At 32.0% G+C, this 21,277-nt stretch overlaps 1 protein-coding gene across 2 annotated transcripts in view; it reads right to left on the bottom strand.

Moving 5' to 3' along the window:
- PPP1R15 (Protein phosphatase 1 regulatory subunit 15) overlaps positions 1-19,211 on the bottom strand; it is a 50,474-nt gene extending 31,263 nt beyond the window's left edge. The window contains exons 1-2 of one of the 2 annotated variants that reach the window (XM_072526017.1): positions 18,398-19,211; positions 7,107-7,455 (exon numbers count right to left, since the gene is read on the bottom strand). In XM_072526017.1, coding sequence (XP_072382118.1) covers positions 7,107-7,455; positions 18,398-18,906 — 858 coding nt within the window. In that variant the 5' untranslated portion in view covers positions 18,907-19,211. Of the gene's footprint in view, positions 1-7,106; positions 7,456-16,457; positions 16,535-18,397 lie in introns of those variants that run through there. The other variant, XM_072526018.1, reaches the window with a different exon arrangement.
- Positions 19,212-21,277: the final 2,066 nt, after the last annotated feature.

The raw sequence follows: 21,277 nt of genomic DNA, 5'->3' as shown, positions 1-21,277 counted from the left end.
TTGGGCAACGCAAGCGCACGAGGTGGGGTCGTTTTTTGGTGTTGCAGAGGGTCGATAATAAAATAATAATAATCTACTAATGTGAAGAAAATGATAAATTGATTTTAAATTAAATGAATAAAAAAATATATAATAACCAATAAAGTCTAATGGTTCGTTTTATTGTTATTAGTATCAAGAACCCGATGAACTTAGGAGCGCTGTTTTACTAAAAAAAAAATCGGTTGCCTGTAAAGTCGGTTTTACGGGCGAAGATTTTACGTGACAACGTCTTTTTCTCGGTAGAATATTTATTGATATCAATATTATTAAATTGCACAATAGGAACAAGGAATTGAATGAAAATAAGAATTGCACAAATTTTAACTATAGAAATATATTTTGTTTACTAAAACATTGTACATGTAAACTTAAACTTAACTAATTTCTATTTGAGTGATTTTGTTGAGGATAGGACGATGATAGGAGAAATAGCATCGCACCAGCGGACCGATCATGTTTGAGAGACGCAAGGCATTCGCCGGTCCGGCGGGCCTCTCTCTCGTTCGGTGACTCATCGTAACAGACGTGAGCGGGCGTTACACTTTTTCATGAGTGACTCCGAGCCACAACCTAATTTAAGACGTTGTCACGTCAAAATTAATGAAATTAAACAAGTTTACAGTGAAAATTATTCTTTAAAAAACCCTCTATAATATTGCTATGATGTGATTAAAAAAAAGTTATAAGGCCCAAAAGAAAATTTGTTAAAAAAATTTTACTTATGTCTGTTAATAAATTTTTTATTTTTCATTTTACGATAAAAAGTAATAGGAATAAAGTTGTAAACAATTTAATTTTCTACAAATAATGTTCCCTTTGCACCCCACCCCTTATTCTAAGATGGCGAGTATTCAAGAACCCAGTCAACTTCGGAACGCTGTAAAAGGCAGAGAAATTAAAGAAATTAAACAAATTTGTAGTGAAAATTATTTTTTTTAAATCTCTCTATAATATTGCTCTTATGTCATTTTATTGTAAAATTATCAGAAAAAGAGTTATAAGGCCCAAAAAAATTGTTCCAAAATTTTTAGTTATTTTTATTTATAACTTTTTTTTTTCATTTTACGGTAAAAAGTAATAAAAATAAAGTTGTAGACAATTTAATTTGCTACAAATAATATTTGATATCATTTTTTGTAAGGTTGCTAGTTTACGAGATACATCGCGAAAACCCTTTGCACCACATATTACAAAATGCCGGCGGACATGGGTGGCAACCCCACAAACTTGAATTTAAGCTTATACCCAACACATAAAAAAATTGCGTCCTCTAAGAAATAAACGGTAAGGCCTAAAAAATGGAATATTTCAATGGACTAAAAGAGCTGTTTGTAATACAAATGCGGTTGGAAGGTTAGCCTATGAGACGAGAAATAACTGTATGAGAAATACTTGCGCGTATCTACAGAAAAATGGAGCACCCGTCCGATATGTTGAATGATTACGTCACTGAATCAAATTAAAAACTATGAAAAGTAAGTACCTAAGTTCAGATGAACAAAAAAATTTATAATTTAAGTTTTATTGTTCAGAAAATAACATACAGCAATTGTTTATCTAACAACAATAAACCGATATAACAGATTATCGAAACACTCATCAGCGAAATAAGCGCGAAACGAATTGTTTTAATGTGTACAATACTAGCAATTTACACGTTTGTAGATTCGATATAATTTCATAGTGTTAGACATGTATTTTTATAAATTATGTACCATGTGCTTCGAAATTTGACATATTGTGTATTTATATCCTCAATGTACCAAGTTTCACGAGTTTACATCCTCTCTATTCGATGTTATTTGCAGCTTTATTGATTTTTGATTTTGACCGATTTATCCCAAGTTCAATATCCTGGACTAAGAATAACCTATATACCAAATTTCAACACTAGGACCTTCCATCGAAGAGCTATCGCACAGACAAGACAGGACTGTCGGATCCTTAATAATTTAAATAAATATTTTGAGGTTTTTTGTCCTAACTAATGTAGTTTCATGTCCCAGTCCCAGGTATTTATATCTATCTACCTGGGACATGAAATTATGATTGGCAGGGATAACCAGACTCATTAACTGAAGAGAAGAATCGGCCTTGGGTGGGCAGCATTTGGAAAACTGAGAGAAACTTTTAAAAGTGAGCCGCCTAAAGAGTCTTGACGTACGGAGCAGAAACACTTACCTTAACAAAAGCAGCAGCTACCAAACTGAGAGTCACGCAGAGAAGAATGGAGCGGTCCATGTTAGGAATAACTCTGCGAGACAGAATAACCAACGAAGACATCAGGAGAAGAACCGGAGTGACTGACATCATCGAGAAGATAGCCAGACTAAAATGGAGATGGGCAGGACACATAGCCAGAATGACAGATGGGCGATGGACAAAGAGGTTATTGGAATGGAGGCCAAGGGAAGACAAGAGAAGCGTCGGTCGACCACCTACAAGATGGACTGACGATTTAAGAAGACTCAATAAAAACTGGATGAGAGCGGCGCAAGATAGACGGGGTTGGAAACATGAGGAAGAGGCCTATGTTCAGCAGTGGACTCTTGAGGCTGGATGATGATGATGAATGTAGTTTAAAACTAATGTAGAACTTGAAACTAACTCTGAAATAAAGTACTACTAGCCATATGATGATTCCAACTAAAATCATTTTACAAAATGATTTCAATGATTACTCCACTAAAACATCATAAAGGAGGGGAAGGAAATAAAAAATATCGAATATATAAAAAGATTCATTCATAAGTAGAAGTAAAAAATATCTTCACAAGACCTACGGAAAATCAAATTGAATGGTTTGGACACACTATAAAAATGTTGGATTAAATAATACAAAAATATAAATGCCATAGTCAGAATAGAATAAGAAAGAAAAAATATATGGTAAGTTGGAAACAATATATACAAATAATGAAAGTAAAATGCCTGGTATAAGCTGTTTGCGAAGATAATTATATTGCGACTAACAAATAAACTGGATAGTTATCAGCCTCGGCAACAAGTAGGATTTAGAAAATACACTTTGGGCAAAGTAAAAACAGAAGAAAAAGACAGAAAAGATAAAACTACAGAAAGGGAAAAAGACACGGAGATTCTACTTCACCTAAGCTATTTACTTTAACTTTAGAATATATGTACGTTTCGATTTTTTTTTAATGGGAAAATAAAGGAGTATTTATTTTTATATATTTACAAGGAGTAACGATAAACGACGAAAAATTGAACCATCTAAGATTTACCGTTAATAGCAAAAGTCAGAAAAGAATTGCAGGCAATGCTAGTAGACCTAAATAAAATATCAAAAGAAATAGGATTAAAAATAAACCTAGGAAAAATTAAAATCTAACGAACTTAATCTCTATATAGGTATAACTGAGCATATAATTCTGGACTAAGGACGAGTCATATATATATATATATATATATATATATATATATATATATATATATATATATATATATATATATATATATATATATATATATATATATATATATATATATATATATTATATATATATATATATATCTATATATATATATATATATATATATATATATATATATATATATATATATATATATATATATATATATATGTTACGAGCAAAGCCCGAAATTGGACAATCCTAACATTGTACAAAAATTATTGTCCACTTTTAGCATTGTACCCCCAAACTGTACAATGTCCGAAATAATCAAAATAATTGTCGACACGCTCATCGGTTCGAATCGATTATTATTGACAAGCGACACACCAAAAATCAAAAATTGAAAAATCGAATCAAAGAAGAAATTGTTCTACAATAGGGATATTGTTCGTGAAACATTTCAAAGCTTCAAGAGATAGATACATCACTATATAATATTGGGAAGATGTTTGTAAAACATCTTAGATTTTCAAGAGATATGTATGATAATTTAAAATAATTTAATTCTACGAATCCAAAAGTCAAAAACGCTGGTTAATTATGGATTTATAACCTCAATTGATGTTTGTTTGTCGTTAATAACAAATGGGGAATAATTGTAAAAATCGATATCTGATATCTATTATCTTAAACTTTGACGCATGGCTACTTATTGAAATTCGAACATTGTACAACAATTCTTTTATACAAAGTGCGACGATTGTATATATTTCGGAGATTGTACAGTAAAGGGGTGCAATGCTAGAAGTGGGCAAGATTTTCTGTACAATGCTAGGATTGTTCAATTTCGGACATTGCTCGTAACATATATATATATATATATATATATATATATATATATATATATACAATCTTTTGGATGTTATTTTTGATCATCTTATTTCTTCATTAGATCTGGGATTGCTAAGCTTAATTTTGAGTATTCTCAGCAAATACTGCCCATGCTAAGGAACATCTATTTAAATCAGCCTTTAGGTTAAGCTTTCGATATATATATATATATATATATATATATATATATATATATATATATATATATATATAGGACAAAAAATCGAACTATCAAAGCTTAACCTAAAGGCTGATTTAAATAGATGTTCCTTAGCATGGGCAGTATTTGCTGAGAATACTCAAAATTAAGCTTAGCAATCCCAGATCTAATGAAGAAATAAGATGATCAAAAATAACATCCAAAAGATTGCCATGTTAAAATGGAACTGGACACATAGGAAGAATAGAATAAACTATTCGACGAAGCAAATTTTTGAATGGCGACCAAGAGCAAATAAGATAAGTAGAAGCAGACCTTAATCCAGATCGACTGATGACATCAAGCGAATGGCTGGTCACGAATGGATGCAAAAAAACAAGAAATTGATGGACACCTAAGGGAGGCTTACGACAGATGATGAATGAAAGAGCTGTTTATGATGATGAATGCCTTTAGGGTCAGAACGATATAAATATATGATTTTGTGATTTTATAGTGAAAAACATTGTATCAGTAATGTATCATTGTCAACACAATATAAGCTAGCAGAATTAATCAATAGACAAAGTACTAATTACAATATATGTTTTGGTTTAACAATAAACATAAAGAAAACAAAAACCATGGTTATCAGTAAGAGTCATTACAAGGATCCAGATAAAAAATGAAAATATTGAACAAGTGGACAAAATGAAGTACTAAGGAGTCTGGATTACTGAAGATCTAAATCCAAAATAAGAAATTCGATCAAAAATAGAGCAATCAAGAGCAGCCTTTTTGACGATGAGGAAATTTCTGAGCGACCAAAGACTCGATCTGCAAATCCGATATCGGATGGTAAAACGTTATATCGATTCTATTCTTCTTTATGGTGCCGAAGCTTGGACTGTTACTGTTGACCTAAAGAGAAAGCTGGAAGCTTTTGAGATGTGGATTTTTAGAAGAATTTTGAAAAAGAGTGGACCGATAATATTACGAACGAAATGGTTTGGCACAGAATGGGAAGACACAGAGAACTTTTGACCACCATTAAAAGGAGAAAGACAGCATAAGTACTACAAAAAAGTGTGCTACTCTACGGAAGACGTGATTTTTATATAGGAAGCCGATAATCTTGTAAACAACAAGAAGCATGTAACAAATTGATCATGATTATTTTCACCACATAATAGCTAACATCATCACTGAAAAACTAAAAAATGCCACATAGCGGTAGAAACTTAAAAGAAAAAGCCAAATCAACAATAACGCAGTAAATATGTTTAAATATCTACGTTTCATAATTTTAATGAACAAAAACATAAAACTAAAAACTACAGAGAGAATATTTAAGTTATCCGAATGAACAATAACAAAATGAGAAACAAGAGTATAAAGGGAAAACAGGAGAAAAGAAATAAATGATAATAGAGAAATTTAGTTAGATGTAGAAGAAAAAATAGGAGAAAGTAAAAAAATTTCATTAGCGGGTTAGCCTAGGGAATGAAGTACATACCAAAAGCATGAAAGCTAATAAGGGTGGCTTTTATACCCAAACCTGGCAAAACCGAACAGAAAAGCTCATCTATCTTTGAGACCGATAAGTCTTACGTCATTCGTACTATAAACTCTATAAAAACTGCTAGAAGGCCTATATGGAATGTTTTAATGATTGAAAGTTCGATACATCAGGGGCAGTACAAGTTTCGAGGAGGACTCTATACGGAAACGGCACTGCATTATCTCGTACGGAGGGTGGAGTACGTTCTGGAAAACTAAGAGGTGATGTTGGGTGCACTTCTCGATTTAGAGAGAACATTTGACAACATCTCCTATGAAGTAATCACAACCGAGATTCGTCTAAAAGTAAAGACAGGAAGCCGAAGACGAAAGGAGAGCCGTGTGATATACGCAACGTTAGTCTCAGCACAAGTAGCCTGAGGCTTTCCACCGGGAGGAATTTTATCTCCTATCTTGTGGAATCTGGTCATGTATGGGCTGATAGCTAGACTTAGCAACGCCAGGCATTATGTCCTGTGCTATGTTGATGAACTGGTCATTTTAGTCCTCTAGTCCAGGTTTTTTGTTGAGATTTTTTATATGCATCGGTTTGCTTGAAATTTTGACTGTATGTAGAAAATGGTTCAAAGATCCAAATCTACCCTTTGCCAATATGAGCTTTTCCTCTGGGGGTGGTTACCACCCCAACTTGGGGGTGGAAAAAGTTTTTTAAAAATACCATGGTAGTCGCTACAATAGTGAATTTTAAGACAAAAATGGCATATTGGCTGATTGTGAATATATTTTTACTTCTTGTTTTTATGTTCTTTATATACTTGCATTCTTTCAAATATCGTATACAATTTTTATATAAAATCCACAAGGAAAATGAAATTACTGTAGTTAGCTGTATATCATGATTCACAAAAGTTTAATCTAAAATTCCTTTATAAAAGGTATATAATTAAAAACACGCTTTCAGGCTACATCACAGAAGATGGACTTTTTAGTCAGAAAACGTTCTGTGATGTAGCCCGAAATTAGATACCTTTTATAAAGGATTTTAACATAAAACTTTTATACAAATTATGAAAAATTTCAGTCAATATTTTAGTCTGTCTATAAGTAAGAATAAGTAATCATAAAATTAAACTTACCCTCTTACAAGGCACCACCGAGAATGAAGAGTCGCAGTCGTCATCGATTTCTGAATCCGAACCACCATCGACTTCATCGTCGTCGCCATCATCCGTGTCTTCTGAATCCAATTCGGTGTCATCCTCCGAATCGGAAAACTTCAATTCTTCATCAGTGCCACTGTCAAAGACGATAAAACTGTCTTCGGATTCGCAGATAGATATCTGTCTTTCTCTAGTATATGGTCTGTTGCTGATGGAGGGTGAGATAGATATAAATGTGAACACATCGTCGTCCGATTTGCTCGTCTTGGCGGGTATATCCAATATAAAGTCAGCCACGCTGATACATGTGGGAGATGCACTAGGACTAGAAATTAGAACAGTGACAAACAACTGATATATCAATTTACTATATATTAATACTTAATAGTTAGTTATGTAATTATCTGTATCTGTAGAGTAGGGAGGGAGAGTTAAGTTCCACAGCACTTAGGCCACAATTGACCCATTGTGCATCCTCTCAAGAAGCTGTCGTCCTTAGCTTTCTATCCATCCTGCCATTTCTAGGAAGGTGGACAAGTCACCAGGAGTTAGTGACTCATGACTCCCCACTACTAACCCAGATGACACGTGGTCTATTCAAGTTTAGTAGCGCTTGCCTGCTATCTGTGCAGATTATTAGAGTTTTCCGGCTATACCTTCTTGGGTTATTTCTTTTCCGGCTATGAAGATACCAGTCAGTTCTGTCTGAACTACGCTGGCATTTTTGCTCATACCCCATTTTATTCTTAGGTTCAGTGATTTGGAGTATATCCCATATCCTGAGCCTTCTTCCATTTTGGAGCCATCGGTGTATATGCAATAGGCATTTGCCACGTTTGTCTCCCTATACTGTCTAGTTTCGATTTTGTAGGGGTTTTCAAAGACAAACTTTGGTTCAATTGAGTCGTAGCCTGCCTGTAGCATAGGTAGCGCATCCAGCTCTCCCCGCCAGAAAAGAGTTTTACGAGTTCTCAATTGTCCCATTCCTACGTCAAGGTTTGCACCAGCTGAGCGTAGTCGCATCATTATCACCAGCCCCACCTCTTTGACATAAATATATGTCTAGAGGCGTGATGCCAATGATCAACTCCATCGCAGCAGTTGGTATTGTTTTCATGGTACCTGTTATATTTTTGCAAGCCATCCGCTTAATATGGTTTAGTTTGTTAATCGCTGTTGCCTGTAGCCTTTTGGTACCCAAGCAATAGCTCCGTAAGTTAGCATTGGCCTAATGACAGCAGTGTAGGTGCGTCCGACTGTTCGTCGACATTACTCATAGGCAATATGCTCTTTTAGCTCTACCATCTAGTTATGTAATTAATACAATGGGCCGACATTTGATGAATATTCATGATTACAAATACAGTCCAGTAAAGAAAAATGGGAAAAGAAGTTGCAAACTAAAAATCATTAAAAAATAAATAACTCGAAATTATATAACTATATACAAAGCAGATTCAGTAAGTAATAAACATATCAATTGAATCTGTAATTGAATACTTTTATAAATAATAAAAACTACTTTTATTATTATTTTTAATTTAATCAAATTTATATTAAATTCTGAGTTTATATTCTGTCCACTAATGAGAAAGTTTTATAAATAGAAGAACATTCACAGAACCACTGATATGTAAATAAATTTTGAAGTAGCGTAAGTGCGGGAGTAAAGAGAAGAAACAGACAGAAAGAAATGTAAGGGCAGTCAATGTTTCAGAAACACAACAGTATATTCAGCCAGAACAGATAAGTCTAGTGGGTACTTGATTTAAAAGCAAAAAGCTGTAAATTACACTACATTTAAAAATAAATACCCTATGGTACTTTACACCTCTGCATGAAAAGGACAGAAAACAAGTCAACAATTTAAGTTATACAAAGTAATTACAGCAATATTAAGTCTAGTTCAAATTAAGAAATAAAGAAAGAATAATTACGAAGAGACAGAAAATATCCTATTTCAGAAATTTAAATGAATCTTATATATTACATCTTAAGTTATCGATTGCTACAACTCTCCCAAATTTGTGCAAGTTCCATCAGGAAGAGGACGTTATAAAATATAATTCATCTCAATCTTAGTCTATTTCACCAGCGTTATTACCCTTTTTCAACAAAATGAAATTATTTTTTGTTTACTTCTGATAAAGTAATACATACAAAAATATTTTTGTACTATACGACTACATAGTGTAAATGTACTTTTCCTGTAATGAATTTGACAAACAAGATTTTCATTACATTAAATTCTTAAAATATTGACTGTTAAAAACGTGTTACCTGATGCAACTATGTATCTTACTTTCCCGATAATTTTGTTACCTAGGCAGCCAGTGCACACACACGCTATAAAGTAAATTGCAAAACGATAATTGCAAGGTTATGGTTTAATGTTTTCTTATAAGTTAGTGAGAGAGTAACAGTAAGGTAAAATTATGATGAAAATATTTTGAAAGGACACTGGACAAGGTTTTTTAACTATATAGGGTGACCCGTAACTCTTGGATCATATTTATAGAAAGTGGCAAGTGGAGAAAAACAGTTATTAAAATGGATAGAATAGCTAAAACATGTCTTATAAAATTGTAAAAAAATCCACGGAGTTGGAGATGAGATATTTTTATCGAATATCTGTAACAATCTCGTAAATATCTAAATGTATTAAAATCAAAATTGGTATAATCTAGTTTCTGAGGACGACAAATAAGAAGTTATCATCATTTACGGTTCTCCTAGAGGACACTCGTTAAATAGTTCTAATTGTGCGAAACAGTATTTAACTAGAAACAATCAAAATCATCATTTTTAAACAAAAAACATATACCTACGAGCTCGATGTCGATATTTTAAGGTTCTCTCGAGATATTTGCAATTTAAACATTGCGATGTATATAATATCGAAAACAACAATTTTAAAGTTACATGTTACTGTAAAAAGAATTGTCATACAATAATTAATGGTGGCTTTCATCAGATTTACACTCATAATTATTATTGCGTTCAAAAAACGAAACAAAGGAGGTCGACCCGGTAAGTCGTTGAACGAGTGAATAAATCGTGCTATAAAGGTCTGTGATTTAAAGAAAGCTCAATATTGTATAGCTTGGAAATGAAACTGCAGCGACTAGACGTATGATTATTCTGCAATATTCATTTATATTATAAATAATTAATCCGTAATATATTTATTTATTGATAACTAATGGAACAAACACAGTGTTAAAATTATACAAGAATGCAACATTAAAGAAATATTCAATATATAAAATTACAAATAAGAATAAAATATACATCTTAATAAGTGATTAGGATTCATGAGAAATCGGACTATACCTATAGTTGAACCATAATTAGATCTGCAATGAGGAACGGGAATTCATCTCAAAAACTACACCTAAATCTGTGACATTATTGATCCTCTCAATGTAAATATCCTCTAAATTGTATTTAAAAGCCACAAGCCCAAGATATCGATAAAGCTGGATCACCTGACATTCTCCATGATTACTAATTAAATCGTTATTAAAAAATTAGTTCACAAGGCTGTGCAATATTTTCTGTAATCCAATACAATCAGAAGAGTCCCGAATAATACGAAATAATTTTATGCCATCTGCATATGCTAAGACTTCACAGTCAATCAAAGATCTGACAGAACCATAAAAAAATGCAAAAAGTAGAGGTCCTAAATGGGAATCTTGGAGTACTTCAGATCTTGGAAAGTATTCAGTTGAAGTGAAGCCCTTCAGTTTGACACACAAAGATCGGTCTTGGATATAACTTTTCAACCGGTAAAGAAGTTCTCCATACATATCAAAAAATCCACCTCGCCAAGTCAGTAAGAATAGCAGAAATAATTGTAATTGAACGATAATTACAAATCAATCATTTATCGCCAGATTTGTGTAGGAGTCAAAACAAGGCTCTCTTAAACTATGATTGAAAGTGACCCTATGTCAGAAATTTATTAAAAATAAGCAACTTAGGTCTACATAGAGAGAATGATAAATTTTTTAAAAACAAGTTAGATATCCTATCTGGACCAGGACCTTTATAGGTATTAAGACACTGTAAACATGCCAGAATGTCACAAATTTTAATAGTTAAGAAGCGTATATAGCTGTGACTGATATTAGGTTTATGACTCCACTCATCTAGGCAGGAAAAAGAAGGATTATGGACAATGCTAAAGAAATTGACAAAAGCATTAACAATTGACTGTGGCTCATTAAAAACAGAATCATTCAACTTGGAATATCACAAATTATTTCTCTTACAATTAACCAAAATTCAAAAATATTTAAAGATATAGTCCGTTCAAGTCATTGAATTTGAAATATTGTTTTCAAAAAATGTCTAAAAGTAATGCGATTTTAAAGAATGAGTTAAGAGCATAGGCACAAAATTTCGGACCAATGCTTTTTAAATGCATTCATTTTTTCGGATCCTGAGAAAACTAATAAGTATTTTTGAAAAATTTAAACGCAGAATGAAAGATTACATTATTATCGAGGGCCGAAAGTCCCTGAAAACTTCTATAATGTTTATTTTATTAAGTAACAGGGGTGAAAACGAAGAGAAAATTAAGTGTAATTTTTAATTTTAAACATCTTATTCAAAAGAAACTTTTTATTTATTCTAAGGGACATTCGGCCCTCGTAATAATATAATCTTTCATTCTGCGTTTAAATTTTTTTAAAATATTTATTAGTTTTCTCAGGATTCGAAAAAAATGAATGCATTTAAAAAGCATTGGCCCGAAATTTTGCGCCTACGCTCTTAAGAGATATGACATATCTTTGTAAACAAACAAAGCATAATTATGTGCTACAGCTAGATGACTTGCCACTCAGAGAACAATTAACTCAATTACTACAAAATATCCAATTAAGATCCAATATTCCTGGAAGAAATACTGTTCACAGGCGAGGCTGAACAAGATGATGTCAAAAAGATGTGTATTTAATTAGAGAAATAACCAATGAAGAAAAACATTTCCAAACATGAATTTTCAATAAATATCTGATTATTTCATTGGTTCATTTAAATTTCCCGCAAAATTAATTAGACAATATTTACAATCTTTGTAGAATAATTTAGATATTTTGATTTTGACTAAAAATTCTGATTTTGACTAAAAATTCCTCCAATTGTACCACTGAGGATATGGTTTATGTAAAATTACGCGCCTCTACGTTATTCATTGATAGTCTGTAAGAATACAAGGATAAAATCCATAACTGTGGCGAACTTTTAGGAAAAATCTACAAGGCCACAAATGTTATTTATTTATTAAAGGACAATATCCATTTTTAATTAAATTTAACAAATAGATTAAAAAATAACAATTCTTTTTGATAACATAAATATGTCGACAAGAATTTAAAAATTTTTAATTATTTATACTTAATTCTGATTTTTTATTAGACTGTATCTTTTTAATAACAACTTGTGTTTTATTATACAAGAAGAAGACAACATCCTCCTAACGGGAGGATAGCAAAATAAAAGAAACAGAACACCATACACAAGCAAGAATACAACCAATCTCATGGACTGACAACCTACAAACAAAAATGACAACACAGGACAAAGCCTCTGGGTTAACAACAAACAGAAGATGGAATCACGGTACAATGGTCATAGTTTGCCAAAGATTTCAACAATTACAGCACAAAAAAACCATGTGCATAATAGCATGCCATTAGAGTGTGCATAAGAGTTACTGATTTTATTGTAACCCCATATTGGGAACTAGAACGTTTTGGCACCAACTTAAAAAATCAACAGAAATAAAAGTAGAAACAACTTCATCAATATCCGTTTATTTTCAGAATGTCAGAGGTTTGCAAACAAAACTCTATCTTCTCTATGAAAATATATCATACTCACAATATGACATCACAGTGCTCAATGAAACATGGTTGACTAGTGACTTTAACAATGCTGAACTACAAATGTTTGACTACAACATCCACCGAAAGGGTAGATCTTCAGTAACAAGTTCTTTTTTCTAAAGGAGGTGGGGTGCTTATAGCATCTGTAAAACAATAATATATATCTAGCACGGTTTTGTTAGGAAGTAATAATGTTGTGCATGTATTTGTTATTTGGTGAGCAGGAGATGAAGCAGTGACATATGCAATGATAGAATGGAATCCAGAAGGAAGAAAGGGAAGAAGAAGAACAAGATCAAAGTGGCTGCAAGAAGTTGAAGAAGACCTTCAAAGGGTAGGAATCAGAGAATGGGGAGGAAAAACTAGAGACAGAAAATAATGGAGAGATATCGTCAAGAAGATAACATAAACAAAAGGGACTGATCCACTCAAGAAATTTGTTTAAACATAAGTCTCTTGATGATATGGTCAGTATTTTTACGATATTATTTTCTTAAAAATTGACCTTTATGTTCCAGTTAAAAAGTATTTAACAAAGAAATTTCCAGTTTGCTTTTCTCCAGATCTCAAGTTAAAATTATTCAGAAAAAGAAAGTTCACAAAGAATATCTTAGAATTCAATCCCCCACTCTCTTTAATGAGTTTTCTGCATTAAGGGCTCAATGTAAATGCTTAAAACAACAATGTTATCAAGATTACATTGCATGGATCAACTCCCAGGGACAATATTAAAAATTTTTGGAAATTTTTTAATAATGAAAATAGCAAACCTAATATACCATCAGGTACACTATAATAATATCACTGGTTCTACTGGTACAGACATTGTTAATTTGTTTGCTGAATACTTTTCAAATACTCATAGTGATAGAGACTGTGTTTTGCATTATAATATTTTAGCTTCTGGTGGTATATCTATTTCAGCGATTTATGAAAAACTGTCTGATATTTACTCCCATACTTAAGTTTGGAGATAACTCTAAGGCTAACAAATATGGACCCATCAGTATACTTAGTTGTATTCTAAAAGTATTTGAGAGGCTTGTTTATGACTATTTAGGTGCTAGCTTAAAATGCTATTTTACAGACCAACAATTTGAATTTATTCATCACCTGTCAACTAAGCTTCTTAATCTATTAACCTTCACTGATTTCAATTTGGAATCTTTGGAGGAAGGTACTTAAGTGCATGCTGGATATATGGATTTTACAAAGGCATTTGATCATGTAAACCATAAAGTTTTAAATAGTCTGGGTATTCAGGGGTAACTTTTAAAATCTTCTTATCTTACAGAAAGAATACAAGTGCATCAAGGCTTCCAATCAAATGAGATAGAGGTACCATCTGGAGTACCTCAAGGTTCACAACTAGGACCTCTTCTCTTTAATATTTATGTGAATAATATTGTCCCCTGCTTGACCATTCACACTCTCTCATGTTCAGGGATGATTTAAAACTTTATAAGATCATGATCATGAATATCTATGATTACCATGATCTACAAGCAGATTTGAATGATTTGAGCCACTGACTGGTGTGAAAAAAATGGTATGGAACTCAATGTTAAAAAGTGTCAGTTAATGGTCTTTAGTCATAACAGAAACCTCACCAACCAAATCTATACTATAAAATGTTGTCCTTAAGAGTCTGTAACCCAAGTTAAAGATTTAGGTATTGTCCTTGATTCCACTTTATCATTCATACTGCACATATCGATGACTATTTTAGTCACTTCAAATGCTGTGCTTTATCAAATGCTGTAATAAGAATTTTATTAATATCTCTTCTATTAAATTATTTTACTGTTCACTAGTGAGACCTAACTTAGGCTATTGAGAGGGTTCAACATAAATTTTTAAGATTTATTTCATTTAATGACCACCATATAGCTGATGAAATCAATTACTCCAACATTGAAAGTTCTCTCAACAGCACAACTCTTCAGGTCAGATGCATACACAAGGATCTAACTATGCTGTACAATATAGTTATACACCCATAGTTTTAGTCCACAACTGTTAGAAAAAATTAACCTCCATGTTCCTTTTAGGTAGACCAGACTTATCAAACTTTTCCAAATTACCCACCATTGAACAAACTATGGATATAATTCTTATCTATCTATACAGCGTTCCACGTTAAGAAAATAACATTGCGGAGATAGGGCCATGTATTTCTTATGGATGATAGAAGCGCAGTGATGCCACGATGAACACAAGCACGATTCAGGGTTGTATAATTTGTATTTTCGTTTTCACAGACATGAATTAAATAATTGTTTTTTAACATAATTGACCAAAAGTGTCCATTCGAAACAAGAGATGAAAAGTAGGGAAAATGATTTTAATTAAATAAATAGTATTTACAAAAGATAATTTTATTTTATCTTATTTTAATTATAGTAACGACAGTTTATTTGTTTTTCGGTAAGAATATCATATACCATAAATCATAGAAATCAGTAGAAAATATTGCTTAGTTAAATCATGCACTTCGCCGGCTATTAAAAATTTAAAAGCAAATAAACGGACTGCTTGGAATGCATATATCTAATTACTAATTGCAACTTAAAATAATACGATGTGCGTATGTCAGCGATTTTATGTCGTTCTCTGAGACTACATAATGATAATAAGGCTTTGTGGTTCTTCAGTTGTTATTCTGACTTTATAGTTAAATTTTAATTGAAAATGGAAATTCGAAAAATATATCGACAATCTAGTAAACCGCATGCCTGAGAGCTTTGGCAACACTGATCTCCATAAGCCTAATGTTATTTTCTTAACGTGAAACGCTCTATAGGTCTGTTAGGTTTGCAAATCAGTATACAGATAGGATGCATTGCTTTAAAAGGCAAATTATTTTTAAAGTGCAATTAATATCTTGCATGTGATTCTTTGATGCTACTAGCTTTAGTTTAGGTGATTTTAAATTGTGACCTGGTTTCTGTTTTGTTTCTTTCTTTTTGTCTGTTAGTTTTAAATTTTATGACATGTAATAAATTAGGGTTTTAAAATTTTATATTTTAGTATTATATTGTATTTAAATTGGGCAATTGCTTTTTGACAAATAAATAACAATAAACTTGTTAATGAAGGTCAGATACTTTTGGGGCAAACCTCTTACACCTGCTTAACAGCATATGCAAAAACTAAATTGTATATAATCCAGTTTTGATTAAACTAGAAAATGAACGAATATTAACTGTTTTGTTTGTTTCTCTACTAACTTCTCATGCAATGGAAAGAAGTCTTTTTTAGAAATGGCTGTTCTATTCAGTAACATCATTATTCCAGTATTCCAATATTTTAAGTAAGAAACATAGCTAAAGGTAAAAATTAATATGACAATAAAGATAAAATGAAGATATATATATATGTATGCTTCCAAATGTGTTTACTATTTGGTAAAATAAAATTAAGCACTTACATATCACAGTGAACCATATCTAAGGCACCTTTGAACTCACAGTCTAAAGAAAGTATCCACATATATCTGGACAAAAACTTTTTTAATGATAAGATAAATAAGTTTTTATCAATGTAAATATACATTGTTATAACTAAGATCAATGCAAAAATTATATGTTAAGATCAAGATTGATATGATAATGAATTAAAAAAATGATCATTTTGTTATAAAGCAGTAATTGAATATAAGCTGTTTTAGAATGGTTCTGTAAGAGTAATGCTGTAAACAAGTTAAGGAATATTATGGAAAATCTGTGGTATTGAAGAAACTAATTTTAAATCAGAATTTTGGTTTCTTTTAAAGGAATTAAACAATTGAATTTATGTTTTATTAAATATATGCAAATATGGCCAAAGTGAATACACACTTTAGAATACATTGATGTAAATATTGACAAAAGGTATAAGGTCAGGAGGATATAACCTGACCAGAGTTGCCATGTAGATCTCCCTGACTCTAGGGATATTTAGAATTTGGAATAGACTAAGTAAACACAATCAAAAGATCTTCTATTTAGAAAGAGTGGTGGAAGAAATACAAATGTGAAGTTTTTACTGGTCAGTACTAAATAACACAAAAATAAATAAATAGTAGTCTGACTTAATGACACTCTTGAACACAGTGCATTCAGAATTTAGTTATTATACATTTGCTAATTAACAACCTGTTGACTTCCTCTTTCATTTGTAGACCAATAAGTAAAGTGTTTGGTGATTTCTCTGGTAATATAAAAATTCACCTTTATTAAATTGAAACAACTTGTCCAAATCATGCTACATAAAGTAATATAAAATTTAATAATGTAATAATATAATAATAATACATTTAATAACTCAATAAACAATATCAGTGCTTTTGGAATTTTGTTTTCGTCTATGTTAGAAAGTATTCTGTTACTTAGTTGTTTTTTACTAAGTAATGAAATTGAATTGAAATGATGAAATTTTGAAAATGTTTTAATTTTCATGATTCATAAGTAAAACTTTGGTTTCTATATGGATATATGCTCATCTAATGTTAGATGAATTGATGATGTGTATGGATTCATATTGGTGTTCAATAAAGAATAAAGTAGCAAGTATTCTTTCTTTTATTCCCTAAATTTTGACACACAAATCACCACTATCTTAGTGAACTATATATTGTATCTAAACTGATAGTCATACTCCTTTTTATAGGAAAATAAAAGGAAAATAATTAGCTGAACAAATTAATAAAAATAAAACATAAAAGATACCTTCGTGTATCAGTGTTGCTGTTCTTGACCAACAATAATGTTTATATTATGCTAATGTGCAGTTCAGATCCTTTGGTCGAAATATCTAGGTACTACAAAGAAGTAAACTATTAAATTTACAGCAAGACAAAAACAAATTTAAGTCAGATTCACATGGGAATTGGACATTTAAAATTCAGTGTCTCTGTGTTTTGCTATTTTATATTGGAACAATATGTTTGTAGCAGTATCTCTGAATAGAAGCAAACAGATGTGATACAGATACAATGTATATGAAATTTATGTCAAAGTGCCAAACTGGATGGAGCTATTTTAATTGTGATTGTTTGGTACATTGATACAACTGCACCCAATTTTAAAAAGACAACATTATTTATCAATTGACATTGTTTTTGCAATTTGCAGCCCATTATAGTACTAGATCTGTTTTGTGGTTTGAGCAAGCTTATTAGGATTAGTGCATATGACAAGATCTAAGAATTGCTCTGTAACTGAAATTAAACATTATGCTACATTCTCATTTCACTAAAATATTCCACTTTACAATAATAATTTAGGAACAGCCAGAATTATTGGTTTAGTAGAATGCTTGATCTAGAACAACACTTTATATGTGTACATAGCATAAATAAAATAACTGCAATTTAATAACGTTACTTACAAGTTAGAGCTCATACTGTAGTCAGTATTGTCCCTAGAGACATCAGGTTCAATATCTACTTCCATCATATCACTAATTTGTCTTCTGGATTTATTTTGTTTTGAACTTTTGTTAGTTACCTTCTTGCGATTTCTTCTATTTTTCTTACACCGTTTTCTGGTAGAGCACATTTGATTATTCTGAATTGTAATTTTCTCTATAGGAATTTCTGGAGGATTTTCTTGAATTATATCTATATTATTTTGACTAGAATTTTCAGAAGACTTTACTTTGATAAGTTCAATTGTGTCACCACTATTATGACAAGTGTGATATGGGCTGTAGGATGTGCTGTTAAAATGATTTTGTACTTTTGGATAATGGTTACTAACAAAGTTTTGATTCGAAAATAGTTTCTTAGGAACTACAGATAGATTTGACATGTTATAACTGAAGTCTCTCTTTTGTGGTTGTAGAAAAGGCCCTATAACAGGTCCTGCTGGACTAAAAGATCTTGTACAGTTCCACATTTTTATATTAGTAAGCAATTCAGAATATACAAGGCAATCTCGTTCTAGATTTCACAGTGTTAAATCCTCTATTTGAATGTTTAAAATCTGTATGACCACCAGGAAATGTCCAAAGACCTTGCAATTGATAATTCACAGACTTTGAGCACAAAACTTCAACAGGATACAAACACTTTTCAATTATATTCTTGCTTATTTGAATCATATAATTATTTATAACACTATCGATAGCCATTTTTATATCGTTTACAATGAACATCACAATACACATTTTACTACGCTGCCATTTTGAATTGAAGTGAGCGTGATTTGTGAAATAAAAATAAAACATTTCGTCACGAAATACGTCATACATCTGACAACGTTGTCAGATCTCAAGAAGCAATATACTGTGCTCAAGATGAAAATGAATGAATCACTATTATCCAAATGTAGTCCATATCAAGTTATGGATAAATTTGATTTTTATTCATATTCAGAAGAGTGTTATACTTTTTAAATGCAAAAGTTACTATATATTCTACAGAAGATGATATTCTTATCTCTCACAGCTGGATATTACATACCTATAACTACTTTAAAAATACTTACAATTATCAGTACTTTTACAAAAAGTGAACGATCAGAGAGTTGACTCCAGTCGCGGATTCTCTCTCCGCCCTAAATATTGAACCAGAAGGTGTCATGAGAGGAACATACTCTGAACCAGTCATCAAGAGGATAAGTAAATAGCTCGAACGAGCAGACTAGGTCATACAGCAATCTCACAAAAATGTTCAGCATGGCGGTGACACACAGACACCATCCTGATACTCAACTAGATCGGACTTAGCAGGCCTGATCATCCACCAACTGGAATAAGCAGCGAATGAGGCTAATATCGGAAGTCAAAATCAACTTCTGTAGTTTTATAAAACATCAAGACCCTAAGACAGAAGACTGGTTGTTGAAAAATAAGGGAGGATGGGAGGATCTTAGTCTACATTGATGGAGTCTCCTACCGAACCTTCATCATAGTATTGAGGAAAACCTTCGGCATAGGTTCGGGTAAGGTTCATAAGAGCCCCGCAATTCTGGCTCAGGCTTTAATGTTAACGATTACTTACGTAACCGGGAAAGCCGTGGAAAGCTTATATATATATATATATATATATATATATATATATATATATATATATATATATATATATATATATATATATATATATATATATATAAGCTCAGTTAGCCCAAGACTCCAGCACAGATCAGAGGTAATGTAAGTCGATAAAACCTTACCAGCTACAGGGGGTCATGTAAGATGCCCCCATTTTCAGTTTTTTATTAATCAACAAGTTAACAGTCTATTGCATTTACCTTTATAAATACCATGAGGATTGTTTTTTAATACGGATGTCCTTCCAATGTTTTTATGTGGCCATACAATGTTTTTAACAACTTTTTATTAAACTGATGATGGAATGATTCAATTCCGAAAAGATCTTTAAAATAAAAATTTTAAGCTTTTAAGCATTTTTTATACCTTAATACACACGAACACCACGTGCTTTGTATTCAACAGGTATACTAGCCACTCCTGGATATCTCCACTTCATGGTTTGTTCCAGTTTCACTTTTAACTACTCCAATGCATTTTGCATTAAAATTTAAGGAAAAAGGGCCCAGGACGAGAGAGTATTGTATAGAAAGATCTCAACACAGCTATTTCGTGTAGAAACCAACAAAGTCATCATAGCCAGAATGATCGCCAACGTTCGGAACGGACAGGCACCCTAAGAAAAAGAAGTAATAGCTCTAGTGTTTTCTTTTTAGATTCGGTAAAGGAGCCATCAGATCTTCTAAATAGGCCTAGTCTGGCAGGTATATCTGAATTACTCTAGCAGAACCTCCTCTAAGATAACCTTTTCTTCCTTCTTATCTCTTTGTTGTACCTATTCAGTAAGAGTTTTCATTTATGTTTTCAGGTCTCCAATTTTTTGTCTTTATTCGATAGACTTCAGGGTGTACTTTTTTGAGTCAAATAAAACTTAGGACTTCTTCTTCTTCTGGTTCCTATCCGTTTCGGATGTTGGAAATCATATTGGCAATCATGACCTTGCTCGCAGCGGCTCAAAACAGCTCCGTTGAGGTTTTCTTAAACCATGTTCTTAAATTCCGCAGCCATGATATTCTCCTTCTACCGGGTCCTCGCTTACCTTTGACTTTACCTTGCAATATAGACTGCAGCAGTCCATGCCTCCGCCCCGTACAACAACACAGAGAAAACATAGCATCTCAAATGTCTCATTTTTGTAGTTAGAACTTAGGACTACACTAATTAAACTATACCACTAGAACATAATGACGGTATTAGATTTTTGTTTCGGTACAG

The sequence above is a fragment of the Diabrotica undecimpunctata genome, chromosome 3, assembly GCF_040954645.1.
Source record: "Diabrotica undecimpunctata isolate CICGRU chromosome 3, icDiaUnde3, whole genome shotgun sequence".
Taxonomy (NCBI): Eukaryota; Metazoa; Arthropoda; class Insecta; order Coleoptera; family Chrysomelidae; genus Diabrotica; species Diabrotica undecimpunctata.
Note: the sequence above shows the minus strand (reverse complement) of the source record. Positions and strands in the feature narration are given on the sequence as shown.